The 15,357-nt window shown below is 37.2% G+C and overlaps 1 protein-coding gene across 1 annotated transcript in view; it reads right to left on the minus strand.

Moving 5' to 3' along the window:
- The window catches only part of CLVS1 (clavesin 1), a 90,236-nt gene that overhangs the window by 54,885 nt on the left and 19,994 nt on the right, over nt 1–15,357 (minus strand). The window contains exon 3 of the mRNA XM_065751923.1: nt 2,993–3,167. Coding sequence (XP_065607995.1) covers nt 2,993–3,167 — 175 coding nt within the window. The remainder of the gene's footprint in view (nt 1–2,992; nt 3,168–15,357) is intronic.

A 15,357-nucleotide genomic window follows, 5' to 3' on the forward strand; every position in this document is an offset into this window, starting at 1 on the left:
GAATTTTGTTAATACTACTATCTAATTAAAGTGTTCTTAAATCAGCATCATCTTATTTTCCTTTATTTCCCTCCGTTTCCATAAACTAGAGTATTCAGCTTTCACTGCATGATGATAAACTGAAGATAATCTAGATAATAATGGCAACAAGAACTTTAATTAATCTCCTAGTGAGTGCTGCTGGTCATAACTTCTGTCAGACTGCTACCAATGAATATCTGGGATCAGATCCCTCCTTACTGTTCATACTAATTCAAGGAAAAAAATATCAAATTGAACACCAATTAAAAAAAAAAAAGAATAGGAAAAAAATAAATAGGAAAGAATTGTCAATAAAGTCACTGGTACAAAACAATTTGAAAGTAAGTAAAAAATACTATGTATTCTTAGTGATTCCATATTTCAGCAAAGTGTGGATTGAGATATTGAATCAGATAGGTTTCAGAAAGCTATGGGAAAATGGTTCAATTATGGCATTAAAATTACAGAAATGATGGAATTTCCTGACTTAGGTAACAACATGTGGACATACAGGCCCAACCCCACCCAAATTTTTAAGATATATTTTCCTTCCATCTACTAGACATATGTAGGACCTAATATGGCTCAAAATCTCTTCATAGGAAGGAGAATTTGGATATCCATGTAATCTGCCTGTCTGAGCATCTGTATGTGCACAATACCATAGTTGTGAGAAATAACAAGAAGCTGAAACAACCTTGATCTGTTTCAGACATCATCAACTCATGAAAGCAGAGCTTGACCATTTTACTCTCAATGAATTTCAATGCAACTCCAGTTGTAACTCTTCTTTTTCTCTGTGTAGATCTAGCCTGCATTTCAACTACATTTTAAATAAATTTTACATTAGTTCAATGTCAGTTCATTTTCAAATAATAATAAAACAAAGTATTACTGAAATTACTTCAACAACAAACATAAGAGCCAATTAAAAAATAAATAATAAAAAAAAAGAGACCGAGGGGATGCACAAGGATCAACCTGTGCAGGGAGACCAAGCATCCTTCCAAACCTTAAAAACTGAAGTGCAACATTCATAACTCCTACAACTAGCCAAGCCCGTCACTTGATAGAGAAAGAGACATTGTTGCCCATTTTATAGAAAGTTATATTTCTGATTAACTTGCAGAAGGCGGTAACATGACTTCAAATGAGAAATGAAATAAAACAACCATCAGAAGAAGAAAGTCAGCTTTGTTAAATTGCCCAGCACAGGTTGTCAGGTTAATGATATAATTGTAAGCACTGATATTTTCAGGCTTTGATACTTCCAGAATTATACTGTCTCCAACAACTGCAAATAACCTGAGGGCTTCCCAGTCTGGGATTGATGAAGAAACACCTGTGAATGAGCACAGTAGGAAAAAGTGGGTCTGAAAGTAGCAGCTCTCTTTTCCATAGCTCAGACCTGAAGCCACCATGTGGTAGGTATGTTCCCTCATTCCTATGCAATAGACAGCCTGTAGTGCCTTGGGCAGAAATCAGATGGAGTAAAGACTGAACTGGCCTCTTGCTAGAGAACTGGGGATACAAGAGATTGGATGGGCACAAGAGCATCTTGCTGACATTTGATTTCCTTACAAATTTCACATGGCTTTCTCGTCCTTCAAAGTGGAGAACCACAGAATGTTATTCTGCAAAGGAATGCAGATGAAGAGATAGCAGCATCAGGAGATGATAAGACACCGTCCTTATCTTTTAGAGACTAATTGCACAGCTTGACTTTCTAATTCATTAGAATTGCAGAAAATTCCCCGCAAAGGAGAACACAGGATAGAAATTACTGGCAGATTTTTCTGCCTTATTTTTGAATAATAGCATAAAGTAAAGAAAATCATGATCTAATTATAGGCAATTTGTTAGTCAAAAAAACAGTTGAACAAATTGTTCTTTCTAGTGTATGAATTAAATCTAAAATACACACACCAGGGAAGATTATTGCTGAAGATTTATCACTGCAGGATACTATAGAAGCACTAAAAATACAATGGAAACACAATCATTTATAAAATCTTGCCTTTTAGACATACAGCTACGTGAAATGCAGTGCCTGGTCATAGTCAGCCCTGCTTCAAGAAAAGGGGTTGGAAGAAATTATCTTCAGAGGTCCTTCAACCTAAATAGTTCTGAGATTGTATCAAATGTTCACAATTAATAAGGTAGAGATTGTATCAAATGTTCACAATTAATAAGGTGCTGTCAGACTACTTCAAATCTAAAAATCCAACTCCAGTCTAAAACAATAGATAGACTAAGAGTCAAGTAGAAAATGTTGAAGTTCACTCTGAGCACCACAGCCCACGCCTATCTTCTGGTTGCTCCATCAGGCTCCAGACATTTTGCCCTCACTTTCTCCTTAACTCTGAAAGAGGATGTGGTTTTAATTTGCTCATACTTATTTGCAAGCACCAAGTGGATACATAGGCCCTGAACAGTCCAAACCATAATGTGACAGTATCCTGTACAGCAAATTAAGGCAGTCAGAGTGAGTGCACAACAGGGAACCTGTCCTCCCTCTTCCTCAGTTTCATCTGATGCAAACACATCTGTGCAAGCAATACAACAGTACACTTCCAGCTGCTGAGGGAACTGCTCTCTTCCTCTCCCTCACCCTCCTTCTGTATTCAGTTTTGCTTGTATGTGAGCTGCACACTCCAGAAGGCAGATGTTGATGAATTTTAATCCTCTTGATTTCTCCAATGGACTAAACCTCAAATCTCTAAATATCCTTCTTAATGCTGCAGTAAGTAACACATATATATTGGTTACAGCGATTTACAGCTTGGAAAAAAAAAAAAAAGCAAAAGGCAATGAAAATGAAACATCTGAAAATCAATTTATACTGCAAGTGAATTGAACACAAGCATTTTGGATTACTGTCTCCCACCACCTCTGAACCCTGCTCGGTGCTGGGGTGTGTATCTCTGGCTGCAGAAACAGAAGATGCAGGCACATGGTGCCCTCCACCTACCTGCAAGCCTTCAATAGCCAATTTGAGGATAGATGGTGTAAGCTTGGAGGCTTGCTTGAAGGAGAAGTTGCTCCAATCTATAATTAGAATGAAGCCATTTATCTGAAGCTCCTGATCTTCGATGAGCACTTCCAAGGACAGCAGGATAGCTCGAAGGATATCTATGAAGGAGTTCCTAAAGACAAAGCAAAAAAATAAAAAAATAAAAACCACAAATCAATGGTAGACGTTATCTTCAAAACTCCAGATAGTTAGCCTTGCTGGAGTATGTGCGAAGGATGGAAAATCTTTTTCTGGTGGAATTCTTTTTGAAAAGTTATTTCAGAAGTGTTACTAAAGTGCTCCAGAGCTGAAGCTCATATTCCTCTGCTTGATGTGATAAGTTCTGTTCACTGGTGGATAAAATAAACCATGAATTAAATCTCCTGGCATACCTTACAATAGATTTTAGTTGAGCTACTTTGGGAAAATATTTGTCTGTGATGAAGTGAAAAAATTCAGGCTATCAATTTAAATCCCTGTTCCTTTGGATATACTCTACCAGTTTTTTCTTAGTTTTTATTCTTTCCACTTCAAAGAGAAATATTTAAAAAAGGAAATCAGTCTATACAGTACTAATATAAATGCTGTGGTTACAAATAGACTATCTTGTTTCCTACTCTGGTAGAAAGATTGATCCAAGTCTTTGCACAGTAAAGTATATCTGGTGCATGTTGTCCAGCGAGGCTGCATGTGACCCTGACCTGGAAGCACTCAAGGCCAGGTTGGATGGAGCTCTGAGCAACCTGGTCTGTTGAGCAGTATCCTTGCTTATATTACTGGGGCTGGAACTGCATGATCTTAAAGGTCCCTTCCAACAGAAACCATTTTATGATTCATGACCCTACTACTTCTAATGGTTCTAAAACCTGGATAATTATTTCAGGGTGGAATGTGTGGATACAAGGCATTTTTTTTTCTTATAATCCACTTAAACTCTAAATCACAGTGAGATATTTGACTGATCAAAATCTTCCTCTCAGATCTTATGCTTAGGAATTCCAATCTTTATTTAGTTGTCTACATAAATTATTGGATTATCAACAAAATTCCCACCTGTACTCCATACTTGCAGTGGAAATTACTTGCCTGGGAAATACATTATTCAGTTTCCTCAACATGTAACTAATCTGGTTGTCCCCTGCCTAGATCCCTTCCACCTCCCCATGCTTACAGCTTTAAGACATCATGAATGACATAAAGTCAACACAAAGACTTCTTTTCAGCTGAGGACAAGGAGACCAAGAAAGTGGCACAGAAGTCCTCCAGGTGGGCTGTTCGCAGGCCTGCTGTTTGCTGAATGCAGGGACTGGATTGAAATCAAACAGTACCACTCAAGGCTGAAGCCCTCTGCTCCTTAATCTTAAGGCTTTGAGACAGATCATTCAGCTGTGTGACTGATTTGCATCCAAATCATTTTCTATGCATGAGCGCAGAAACACTTTTTATTAGTCCATTTCTTTTGTTCCTTGCTTAACATTGCCTTCCCTTTTCCAGCTTTATCCCTGTCCCCTTCCAGTTTAATTCCCTCAAAAGAAAAAGAGTTAAAATAAATAAATAAATAAATTACTATTACACAAAAGGAAATACATAAGGTGCTTTAAAGATTCAGCATGAAGCCTGCTGAAGTGAGCCATTAATGAGTTACAAAAGATTCGCACATGCCCCTGAATGACAAAAGGGAGAAATAAGGGAAAGGGCCTATCTGCTTTGGCTGAATAGGAAGGTACCACAAAAGGGCCTCTTAAAATATCCTGTGGAAATTTAGCCAAACAGAAGCTAGTGGTATGGCACAATAATGTAAAACAAAACTGAGAATGGTTTAGCAGAGGGCTTTGGAGGGGAGATTAGCCAAAGGCATAGCATAAAAATAAATAAGAAGAAATTACTTAATTATAAGAGGTGCAAGCAGGATGTGAGAGAATCAAAAGGCTTGGTGGAGTACCAGGGTGCAATGGGAACCATTAAAGCAGATAAAGACATTGCAGGGAAATTAAATGATCTATTTGCATGTCTCTGACACCATAAATTTTGAAGACATACCTGGAAAATAAAGGTGAGGGACTGCTGGTAAATTGTTGGTAAGTAAGAAGTCAGATAGGACACAGTACAGGAATCTCTGAGATTACATCAATAAAGGATTTTTTATATTACTCACACTAAACAGTTCAGCACAGGCTATCTTTCAAGCATGGTAGTTAAGTTAATTGGATTATTCAGATGGTTAGCAGTATAAACATGCAGAAATACTGGCAGCTGAAACCATTAAGACTGCCTGAATCATAGGATCACAGAATGGCCTGGGTTGAAAGAGACATAGAATCGCTCAGGTTCAAAAAGACCTTCAAGATCATTGAGTCCAACCTAACCATACTGCCCTAACCTAACAATTCACCACTAAATCATGTCCCTGAGCACCACATCTAGACAATTTTTACACACATTCAGGGTTGGTAACTCTACCACTTCCCTGGGGAGCCTATTCCAGTGCTTAACAACTCCTTCTGTAAATAATTTTTTCCTTATATCCAACCTAAATCTCTCCTGTCATGATTTGAGGCCTTTTCCCCTTCTCCTGTCACTTGTCACCAGTGAGAAGAGACCAACACCTCTCTCACTCCAATAAGGTCTCCCCTCAGTCTCATCTTCCCCAGACTAAACAGCCCCATCTATTTCAGTCGCTCCTAATAGGGCATGTTCTCCAAGCCCTTCAAAAGCCTTGTTGCCCTTCTTTGGATCTGCTCCAGCACATCAACGTTCTTTCTGTATTAAAGTGTCCAAAACTGTATGCAGTAGTTGAGGTGGGACCTCCCTAGTGCCACATACAGAGGGAGGATTACTCCCTAATCCCGCTCACCACAAGTTCCTGATAAAAGCCAGGATGCCATTGACCTTATTGGCCACCTGGGCACACTGCTGACTCATATTCAGCTGACAGTCCATCAGCACACACGGTCCCTTTCTGTCAGACAGCCTTCCAGGCACTCCTCCCCAAGCCTGTCAGGTTGCCTGGGGTTGATGTGACCAAAATGAAATCCCTGACACTTGATCCTGTTGAAACTCATACAATGAGACCTCAAGGATCATCAAGTTCCAACCCCCTGCCATAGGCAGGGTTGCAACTGCTAGATTAAAGTACTAGATCAGATTGCCTAGGGCACCATCAAACCTGACCTTAAACATCTCCAGGAACAGAGCATCCACAGCTACTCTGAGCAACCTGCACCAGCATCTCACCACTCTCTCAATAAAAAACTTCTAATCTAATCTAACTCTCCCTTCCTTTAGTTTAAAACATTTCACTTTATCCTATCACTGTCTACCCATATAAAAAAAAAAATTATTCCCCTCATTTATAAACTCCCTTTAAACAATGGAAAGCTGCAATGAAGTCCCCCCACAGCCTTCTCTTCTCCAGGCTAAACAAGGCCAGTTCCTTCAGCCTGTCTTCATAGGAGAGGTACTCCAGATCTTTGATCATCTTCATGATCCTCCTCTGGACTCTCTCCAGGAGTTCCACATCTTTATTGTGTTGGGAGCCCAAGACTTGGATGCTGGGGCCTCACGAGAGCATAATAGAGAGGGACAATCACCTCCCTTGCTCTGCTGACTACTCCTCTTCTGATGGATATCATTGGCCTTCCAGGCTACAAGTGCACAGTGCTGGCTCCTATTAAGTTTTCCATCACCCAGAACCACTAAGTCCTTCTCAGCCAAGTTACGCTCCAGTTCTTCTCCCAGTTTGCATACACATTTGGTAGTAAGCAAAACACTGTCACTAAAAATTCTGACTATTCCACAAGGCAGTAAGCTAACAAAGTTTGCATCAATGTCATTATTTTGGCAGCTGCAAAAAACTTAGTTCTATCTCTCAAAGTGAGAGTATGCTGTATGACCCTCTTTCCTGTAATACTTAACTCAAAATACATAAAAGGTGGCTTAATTAAATGCAAATACAGATCAAGGGGATTTCCTCACTTGCTACAGATTGACTTGGAATGCTGAATTAAAGAATATGTTACCTTTTCAATGTAAAACATAAGTGAACTTGCTAAAACATCATAGCATAAGCAGACATAAGATGAAGCAATAGAAAACTGATGTCATGAGTCTGACTGAACAACTAAGAGGAGAAGACAGTATAGTCACAAAAAGTCCATAGCAAAGACAGAATAAGATTTAAAATGTTGCAGAAATGACATAGAACAAGTCAAGTAAAAGTCTACGTCTTGCTTTGTTCCCTCTCCACAATAAATCACTTATGGAGAGCAGAAACGACTCCATAGATTCTAGCTAGGGGAGAAGTTGTCACTGTGCTGCCAGGAGTATTTCTACTGGGAGTGAAAAGCACAAAAGGAATTGGAAAGGAGCAGAAAAATACAGTCTGCTTACCTCAAGTTATCTGATCTAACCAAATCTGAAGAAGCTGTAAGGAAATATTTAGAAAGACATGAACAATACTAAAGAACATAGAATCATTTAGATTGGAAAGGACCCTTAAATATCATCTGGTCCATTTTCCCTGCAGCAAACAGAGGCACCTGCAGCTAGTCAGGTGCTCAGAGACTGATCCAGCCAGACCTTTTAATCAGTGCTGATGGAGAAGAGACAAAACAGACAGAAATACTTAGAATTGTTCCCACACACAGCCAAAAAAATGGTATGCGTGGAAGAACCCTTGGAATCTAGTATTGGCTTTTAAAGTCAATTTATGCATTGGTTCATAACAAGTAATTTATGTTTGTTCATAACAAGTTCCTACACATCATGAGTAGCCACATTATCTTTCTGCCAGTGAGAGGAGATGGCAGTCAGTCTATCCACTGCAGAACTTGATCTTTACATGTGGTGGCCTTTTGATGAGAAAAAAGCCCCCATGTATGAGCTGTAGAGTACTCAGGGCAGCCACTGACTGGAGAATAACTAGGAAGAACAACTGCAAAATGAAGAATCATGAATAAACGTGGTGACTCACTTGACTAATCATGCACCACAGAAGATCAACAGCTGAGCAGAGGAGCGCACAGCTGTCTCATGCTGAAAAGCACTTGTCTCATCTGTGTGAAATGTGAATACAGTATATGAGCACAGAAATTAGCAAGACTTGTCAAAGATTTACAAAGCAAATGGATTACATTCACAGCAAATGTTCATAACAAATATTTTGATCAGCTATGGGTAACTTTCTCTGTAGAAAAATTCGAAGCTATTTGAAAACATTAGCTGCAAAAATATGAATAATTCCCCAGTTCACAAAATTCTACACACAACAACATGAGAATTTTTTCTTATACTTTAGGGCACAACCCCTTTCTTTGTCATAACAAATAACAGATTTTTTTATTTTTCAGTGGAAATAGAATACATAAACATGAAATTCCTATTGAGTAAAACTCCTTTTTTTAAGTGAACAGATAGCATCAGTGTGAGTCTATAAATAAAATTCCCAAATAACTTTATATCCAGGTTAACAGGCTGGATAGAGAAGTGCAATGATCTCTTTTTTTCTGTGGAAACATTTAGTCCAGCAATTAACTGCATGCAAAGAATGGAATTGATTAAGATGAGACCTGAAATGCCTAACAGCATTAGAAATTTGCTGCTTAGTTTATAACTGAATGGAGGACAGTCACCTTCAGAAATATGGCTTTGAATTCAGCCTTGGAGTGAGTTGTACGTCTCTGCCACTGCCAATGAAGGGGAAATGGACAAGTTTTAAGGAAAAAACCTGTATCTGTTTATTCTTTTATCATCTGAAATTTGCCTCTTAGTGGTTTTCTTAAAGATACAAAAATATTCACCATGGAGATTGGACTCAAAGATGTCTTGAAGTCCCTTCCAACCCCTATGATTCTATGATTCTATGTTGCATTTCTGCCCGAGGTTCTTCTGTATGTAAGTACTATGAGGTATTTTGCCTACACTTATTTCAGTTGTACTCCATAGCAACCAATAAACACTGAAATGCACACTTTACAATCAAGCCTGTGTTACAAATCCCCTCCTACATACACTCATTCATATTGTGCACTCACTTGTCAGATGAATACTTTGTCCCTGATGTTAATGTGACCGTGCAACGACCCTTTCTTATATGCATCTCAGCTGAAAGAGAGGGACCTTCACAGGAGTGCAGAAGGTGGAACTCTTCAGACACTGGCATGGCCAGCTTCTATCAAAGGGATCTATATGAGAAGTAATATCCACTCTTCTCTTTGCTTGTTAGGTAAAAAAACTGGCATTGTGTTACAGTACTCTCCAAATTATTGAATGTCCTATACTACCACCTCTAAACTTATAAAAAACAATATTGAAGAGCAACTTTAGTAATGTGAATGGATAGTCTCAAATACTATTTCCCCCAGAGTTAGTTACCCTGAGAAGATGGGCAGAGTGGTGGCTTCAGGTTAGTGTTTTCCATTGGTAGGGATTTAGGAGCTGACACATGGAAACAGATGGTCACAACTCAGTATACAGTCTCGGATCATTCTGGTTTTACCAGAGTTGTGTGGACACTGCTTATTCAAAGCATAATGGTAGTAATGATGAAACAACAAGAACGTTGGCACATGTATAGCTTATGGTTGGAAGCATAAACTTGATGACTTTTGGTGTTTACTTTATTCTGTGTGATTGTATTGCCTTTTCTTACTGCCTCCCTGCACTGAAATCCAATCTTGAATTATACTAAGCTATTTGCTCAATTTCTTGCATCATTGTGTTCCACAAGTTAATTTTTCATTACAAAAAGGGGAAGGACTTTCTTTTGAACATTATGAAGCTACTGTCTAACTGCAGAAAGCAATTATACAGCTCCTTTGTACTATTATTATAAGAAGGTACAAATGACATTGCTGATTAAGTGTCTCTTGAATCATTTTTCCACTATATAATTCCTCTCTTCTACCTGTATTTCTACTACTTCTTTAATATCTTTCCATTTTAAATAGTCCTGGATTTTTTATTCACTCCTGATGTGATTACCTCACTCATTCATAACTCTAATGAATTCCTTTTACTGCACTTTTTTTTTGGTGGGGGAGAGGGGTGTTTGGTGCATTTTTTATATCCCCTTGTTTTGAGATAATACAATGTAAATTGAATTCCACATCCAAGGTGATTTTGGAATATCATACATAAAAGAATGTTATCTTTTCCTATTATTATCTGTCTTACTCTTAATTCAGTCGAACATCTTATTAACTTTTCTGACTACCATTGCACAGTAAGTACACTTCTTAATTGTGCTGTCCATAATGACTTGATGTTTTTCTTAGAAGGTTAACAGTAATTGAAAACCCAGAAGAAACTGCATATAGATAAGAGAGAATGAATGATCTGCATACAAGATGTGGCCACGTATTAAATACAATGCTCTTGCGCTGACTTAGACTTCATTGGTATTTTATCATTTTTTCATAATAAATTCTGCTTTACTAGGTTATTCCCATTTTGTTCCATGATTTTTGCTAATCTTTACTAGCCTACAACATTTTCCTGTTTTTATTTTTTATTTTTTGTTACTTCACCAATTATCTACATCTGGAAAGAATACTATTGCAGAGTATCATTTTGCCACTTACAAATCCTATTACCTGAATAAAATTTCAGGGCTGCTTTTACAGGCATGGCAAGAGTTCACTTGAATATTTTTCAGTATTCCTGAAAATATTTTTATACTTCATTTCTCCAAGAGATTGTTTGATAAGCTAACTAAATGGCATGTTTATGTACTTTACCTCAGATGCTTCCAACAAAATTATTTAATTGTCCTTTTTGTTTGCAAACAGTCACACTTACAGCAGACCTTAATGAAGACTGGATCAAACAGTAGAGTTAAAATCAAATTACTGTTCACCAGTGCATATATATTCTAAAATTTTTGAGTTTAGAATTACAAAGGTTATATTATTACTTATGCATATTCAAACACTGGGTACCTGCGAACTAATCATGAATCCTGGGAGCTCTGAATTATGTAGCAGAATGCCTGAAAGTTCATTCAGAAACATTCTTCCTTCTCTGTGTTGAAAAGCTTTAGTTATTCAGCTGAGAAGCATACTCCTTCTGTACGCTTGAATTTACAGGTAGTAAAGTTTCAGCTGGTTATCACAGGCTAATGAACACAAAAGTATGCACCAAGTCACCTCTCTTCTTCTTGTGCCTAACCTGAAGGCACCATGAATCCTAAGGTCAAAGGATGGTCCACTTCTATGTCCTATCATTAGAGTCACAAGTAGTATAAAATTGACGTGCTTGACAAAGGAGAATCAAAACTTGCCTGGGTGGAGAGCTCATGTTTTGAAAAATATTATGTACGGAGTTTTTGAAGATACATTAGACTCTACAGAGTCATCAGAAGAAATTATGAGAGAAATGAATAATTGAGAGAATTCAGATGGTCAGGGGCAGACTATGGCGGGCTGAATCTGCCCAGTAGGAAGAACAAAGCTGTCTTCATCATGGTGAATAGAGACTTAACTGAGAAGGAAACGGGTAGGTAGAGCTCTGTGCATGACATTCCAAGACACCATTTGTGAAGGTTGCAGTCATTCAGGACTATGGCCTTAACAAATGCACAGCATGAATATGGAAATAAAAATACAACATATATCCCAGTGGTCCTTTTTAAGTGAGTGTGCTGTGCTTCTTAGCTGGTATGGAATGAACGCGCAGAGATAATCTGTAGTAGACTCTGCAGCAGTGGTACATCTAGGAATGATTCACAAGGATGATGGGAAAAGGCTTATGGATCTTCAAAGGAAGGAACGTGTTATAAATGTGTATTCCCACATTTATAGAGTAGTTTTGGTATCACCAAATGGTATCATGGAGAACTGGAGTGACCAGGGTTTATTTCTCGTTTCAGGAGGAATAAAATGGAAAAGCAAAGCAGTAAGCAGCACTGCCACCAGTGAAAGCAAATGAATGACTTGAGAACAAAACAATCAGGAATGTTAAAGTTTCAAGATTTAACTTTTTTTTTCCAGTAAAAAAGGATATTTTCTATGTCATAATATAGAGGATGATGCATAAGAATTGTGTTACTAAAAAACTTGAAGAAGCTCCTCAGTCTCTAGAACAGCAAGAACAGACTGATGAAACCATGTGGGACATCATCATCAAATGAAAATAATCAAAGCTGAATCTCCTCAAAGATAGTGGTTAAGAGAATTGTCAAGGCATGAAAAGAAAAAGTAGCAAAAAGTAGAAACACAAGCATACCTTGGTAAACACTTCAAATGGTTATTAAATCAGGAAAAAGTATATACCTATGTTCACGCTGTACCTAAATCTAGGCAGAGAAAGTAGCAGACTTTAAAAGTATGCACAAAAGAAATGTCAATCACAAAAGGAGCTATAAATTATTTTAGTTGAAGCTCCTGAGGGCCAATAAAAGACAGGCATGAAAATATTCTAAGAATTTCTTATAAGCAAATGAAAAGATGTGTCAAGTGCTACATATCAAAGAGGTTTCCCACTGGAACAATAGACTACTTTGATATTGCTGACAAGACAGAGGAACTTGATATTATTGATGTAGAAATCATCATTGGGGAACTTGAAACAGATGTGATAATATATATATATATATTATATATGTCCATAAGACAACAGTCTAGAAAATAAGTTATTTGCAGATCTCCTCAAAACTAAGGGAAAAAATTGAAAAAAAAAATTTGCAACAATGATTCAACTGAGGAGAGAAGGATGGAAAAAAATGAAATAGAGAAGGTGGTTAAAAGTGCAAGGGATCATGATGCTGTCAGACACAAAGAAACTGCTTTGCAGAATTATGCTGAAAATTGTACAGAGTCCCATGAAGATCAAGAAAAACATGCAGTTTTCATCCTAGCTATTTTTGAATGGATCATACTTCATGCAACATCACTGGAGAACATGAAGAAATTAATAAATATTTACCCCTAAGAACGTGGATATATATCTCTATGTATGTATGTATGTATGTATGTATGTATGTATGTATGTATGTATGTATCTATCTATCTATCTATCTATCTATCTATCTATCTATCTATCTATCTATTTATCTACCTAGCTACCTATCTACCTTTTTTTCTCAGAAATCCACTGAAAAGATAAACAAGACATAGCTGTAGAAGTCTTCAGTCTTCATCAAATCTTTAACAAGATATGAAATGTGATGCAATCCAACCAAGAATGAGAAGTCAAAGTTAGAGGTTATCAGTGGAATTAGTGAAAAATATTGTGTCTTCTTACTAACACTCTCCAGATTTGTCAGTCTTCACTGGGCCTCTGACCTCCTGTGACAAAAGCAGCTGACAGTAGTTCTGGGGGATCTGAATTCCATTTTACACAACTCTTCAGTTTGACAACCAACAAAATAGATGACATAACCCAATGAGTCTTATGACTAGCAAGAAGAAAACAAAGGTCATTGAAAATATCAGTCTGCATCACAGCACATTGTAGGAGAAATCTTAGGAGCTAGCGTTGAATTCAATTATATAGGCAGTATGAAATGTATGAGTGACAACTGCTACTGTAAGAACATCAGAGAGTGAGGCAATTCTCCTTTTGAAGGGAAAACACTGAAATCAAGTATATTCAGCACAGTATGGTCTTTTACTAAGTGTTATTTTATATGAATGACAGTAATAGAGCAAAAAGAGATCAGCCTGAAGGAAGATTAAGATATTTTCCAGTGGATTTTACTGCTGCTATATAAAATAATAGTGGTAGAAGAAGAAGTGCTCTTATCCAGAGAGAGGCACAACCACATCCTGCTTTGCAAGTGAGGAAGTGAGCTGTCCTTGGGTGTATAGGATTTCTTTGACATCTCTTTAGGTAGTGAAGATGTAAAATATGTCTTTCTGAGAGAATTTCGAGAAAAAAAAGAAAAAAGGTGGGCTTAAAATGCCTCTCTGCCACACAGTAAGCCTAGTGGAAATTTTTACAATCAACAATGGGAGCAAATTAATGGGACTAACCCAGTTCATTTAAAAGTATAATATTCAGACTGACTTTCTCAAAACAGATGAAGTAATTCTGGGATAAGAATGTGAAATTCCAGTTTGTAAAGAAAAGTTAGAAATAGTCGGAGTTCCTTTTACTTTTTCTCAAAATGACCACTTTGCAAGATCAGCAGGGCTATAAGACGGGCTATAGTCAATTTTTAAGTATGAGTTCAAATATCATAATCACAAAAGGAAAAAATAAAGCACGTTTTAAAACTCACATCAGTCCTCTGCAGTTTCTTACTACTTCATTTGCACAGAATGCTGTGCTTTGGTACATTATTTCCCTAGTTAACAAACAAAAAAAAAAAAGAATAAAAAATAAAAAGGCAATATATCTGGAGCATTTAATCAACACTTGTGTATTTTACCAGCGTTTGACTTATTCCACCACCTAGTAACAGGAGACCTGTAGGGTACAGCTTCGTGATGCAGATAATGTTTGGTCTTTGCCTTGGAAAAATAATGTGATTTTAATTTTTTTGCCGAGTATCATATTTTCTCAGGAATTGCCAGTGGAAAGAAAAAAAACAAAAAACAATGTGCATTGCTCATAAACAGTTCAAATGAATTTGAACTGGAACAGAATTTTGTGCTAATTGTAACACTCGGGATTCTGAAAGAAAAGTTTAATTAATTTCTTACTACACAAAGTATCAGCAACCCCCTAAATTGTTCTAACTTCTGTACGAGAGAGCATACCATACCTGTGCATGAAGAAATTTGATTAAGCCACTGCTCTACACTACTCAATTATAAATAATTACACATACAGCAAAATGTGTAACAAGTAAAGGAAATAGTAGATAGAATTTTGAATTCAATTCAAACTGATGTCCTGCCAGACTTTTCTTTGGAAGGAGGCCATCTCTGGAACAGGATGGCTAAAACAACCAGGATCTCTACTCGAAACACAAAGAGTAACAACCATAGACAACAGGAAAAGAATCAGTAGATATCATCGCAGCAAGTCTAGTAACAATGGCCTTCAGAAAAATCCTGAAGAAAAATTTCAGTGCTAGAGGTATGTGTGGAAATCTTTAACAAAGAAATTGTCCCTTAGTTCTTTATCTTCTTTTCTGAAAAAAACAACCCAGTTGCATATAGTACAAGCTCATTTCCAAAGAAACACATCATATTTATCTATTCTTTACCATTAAAAACAAACAGACAGAACTTTATAAAAATAGAAAGTCACAATTAATCTTTCTAGAGATCTAATGAGTTGTCATCTTGATGTTACGGAGTGGGTGTTCCTATTAACATACTCTTCTTCTCTGTAAAAAAATGCAACTCAAAGTCTTTATTAAATGAGCAACGCCTACT

Source organism: Cyrtonyx montezumae, unplaced genomic scaffold (assembly GCF_038088225.1).
Source record: "Cyrtonyx montezumae isolate F1298 unplaced genomic scaffold, pur_monq_1.0 scaffold_8, whole genome shotgun sequence".
NCBI classification, from domain to species: Eukaryota; Metazoa; Chordata; class Aves; order Galliformes; family Odontophoridae; genus Cyrtonyx; species Cyrtonyx montezumae.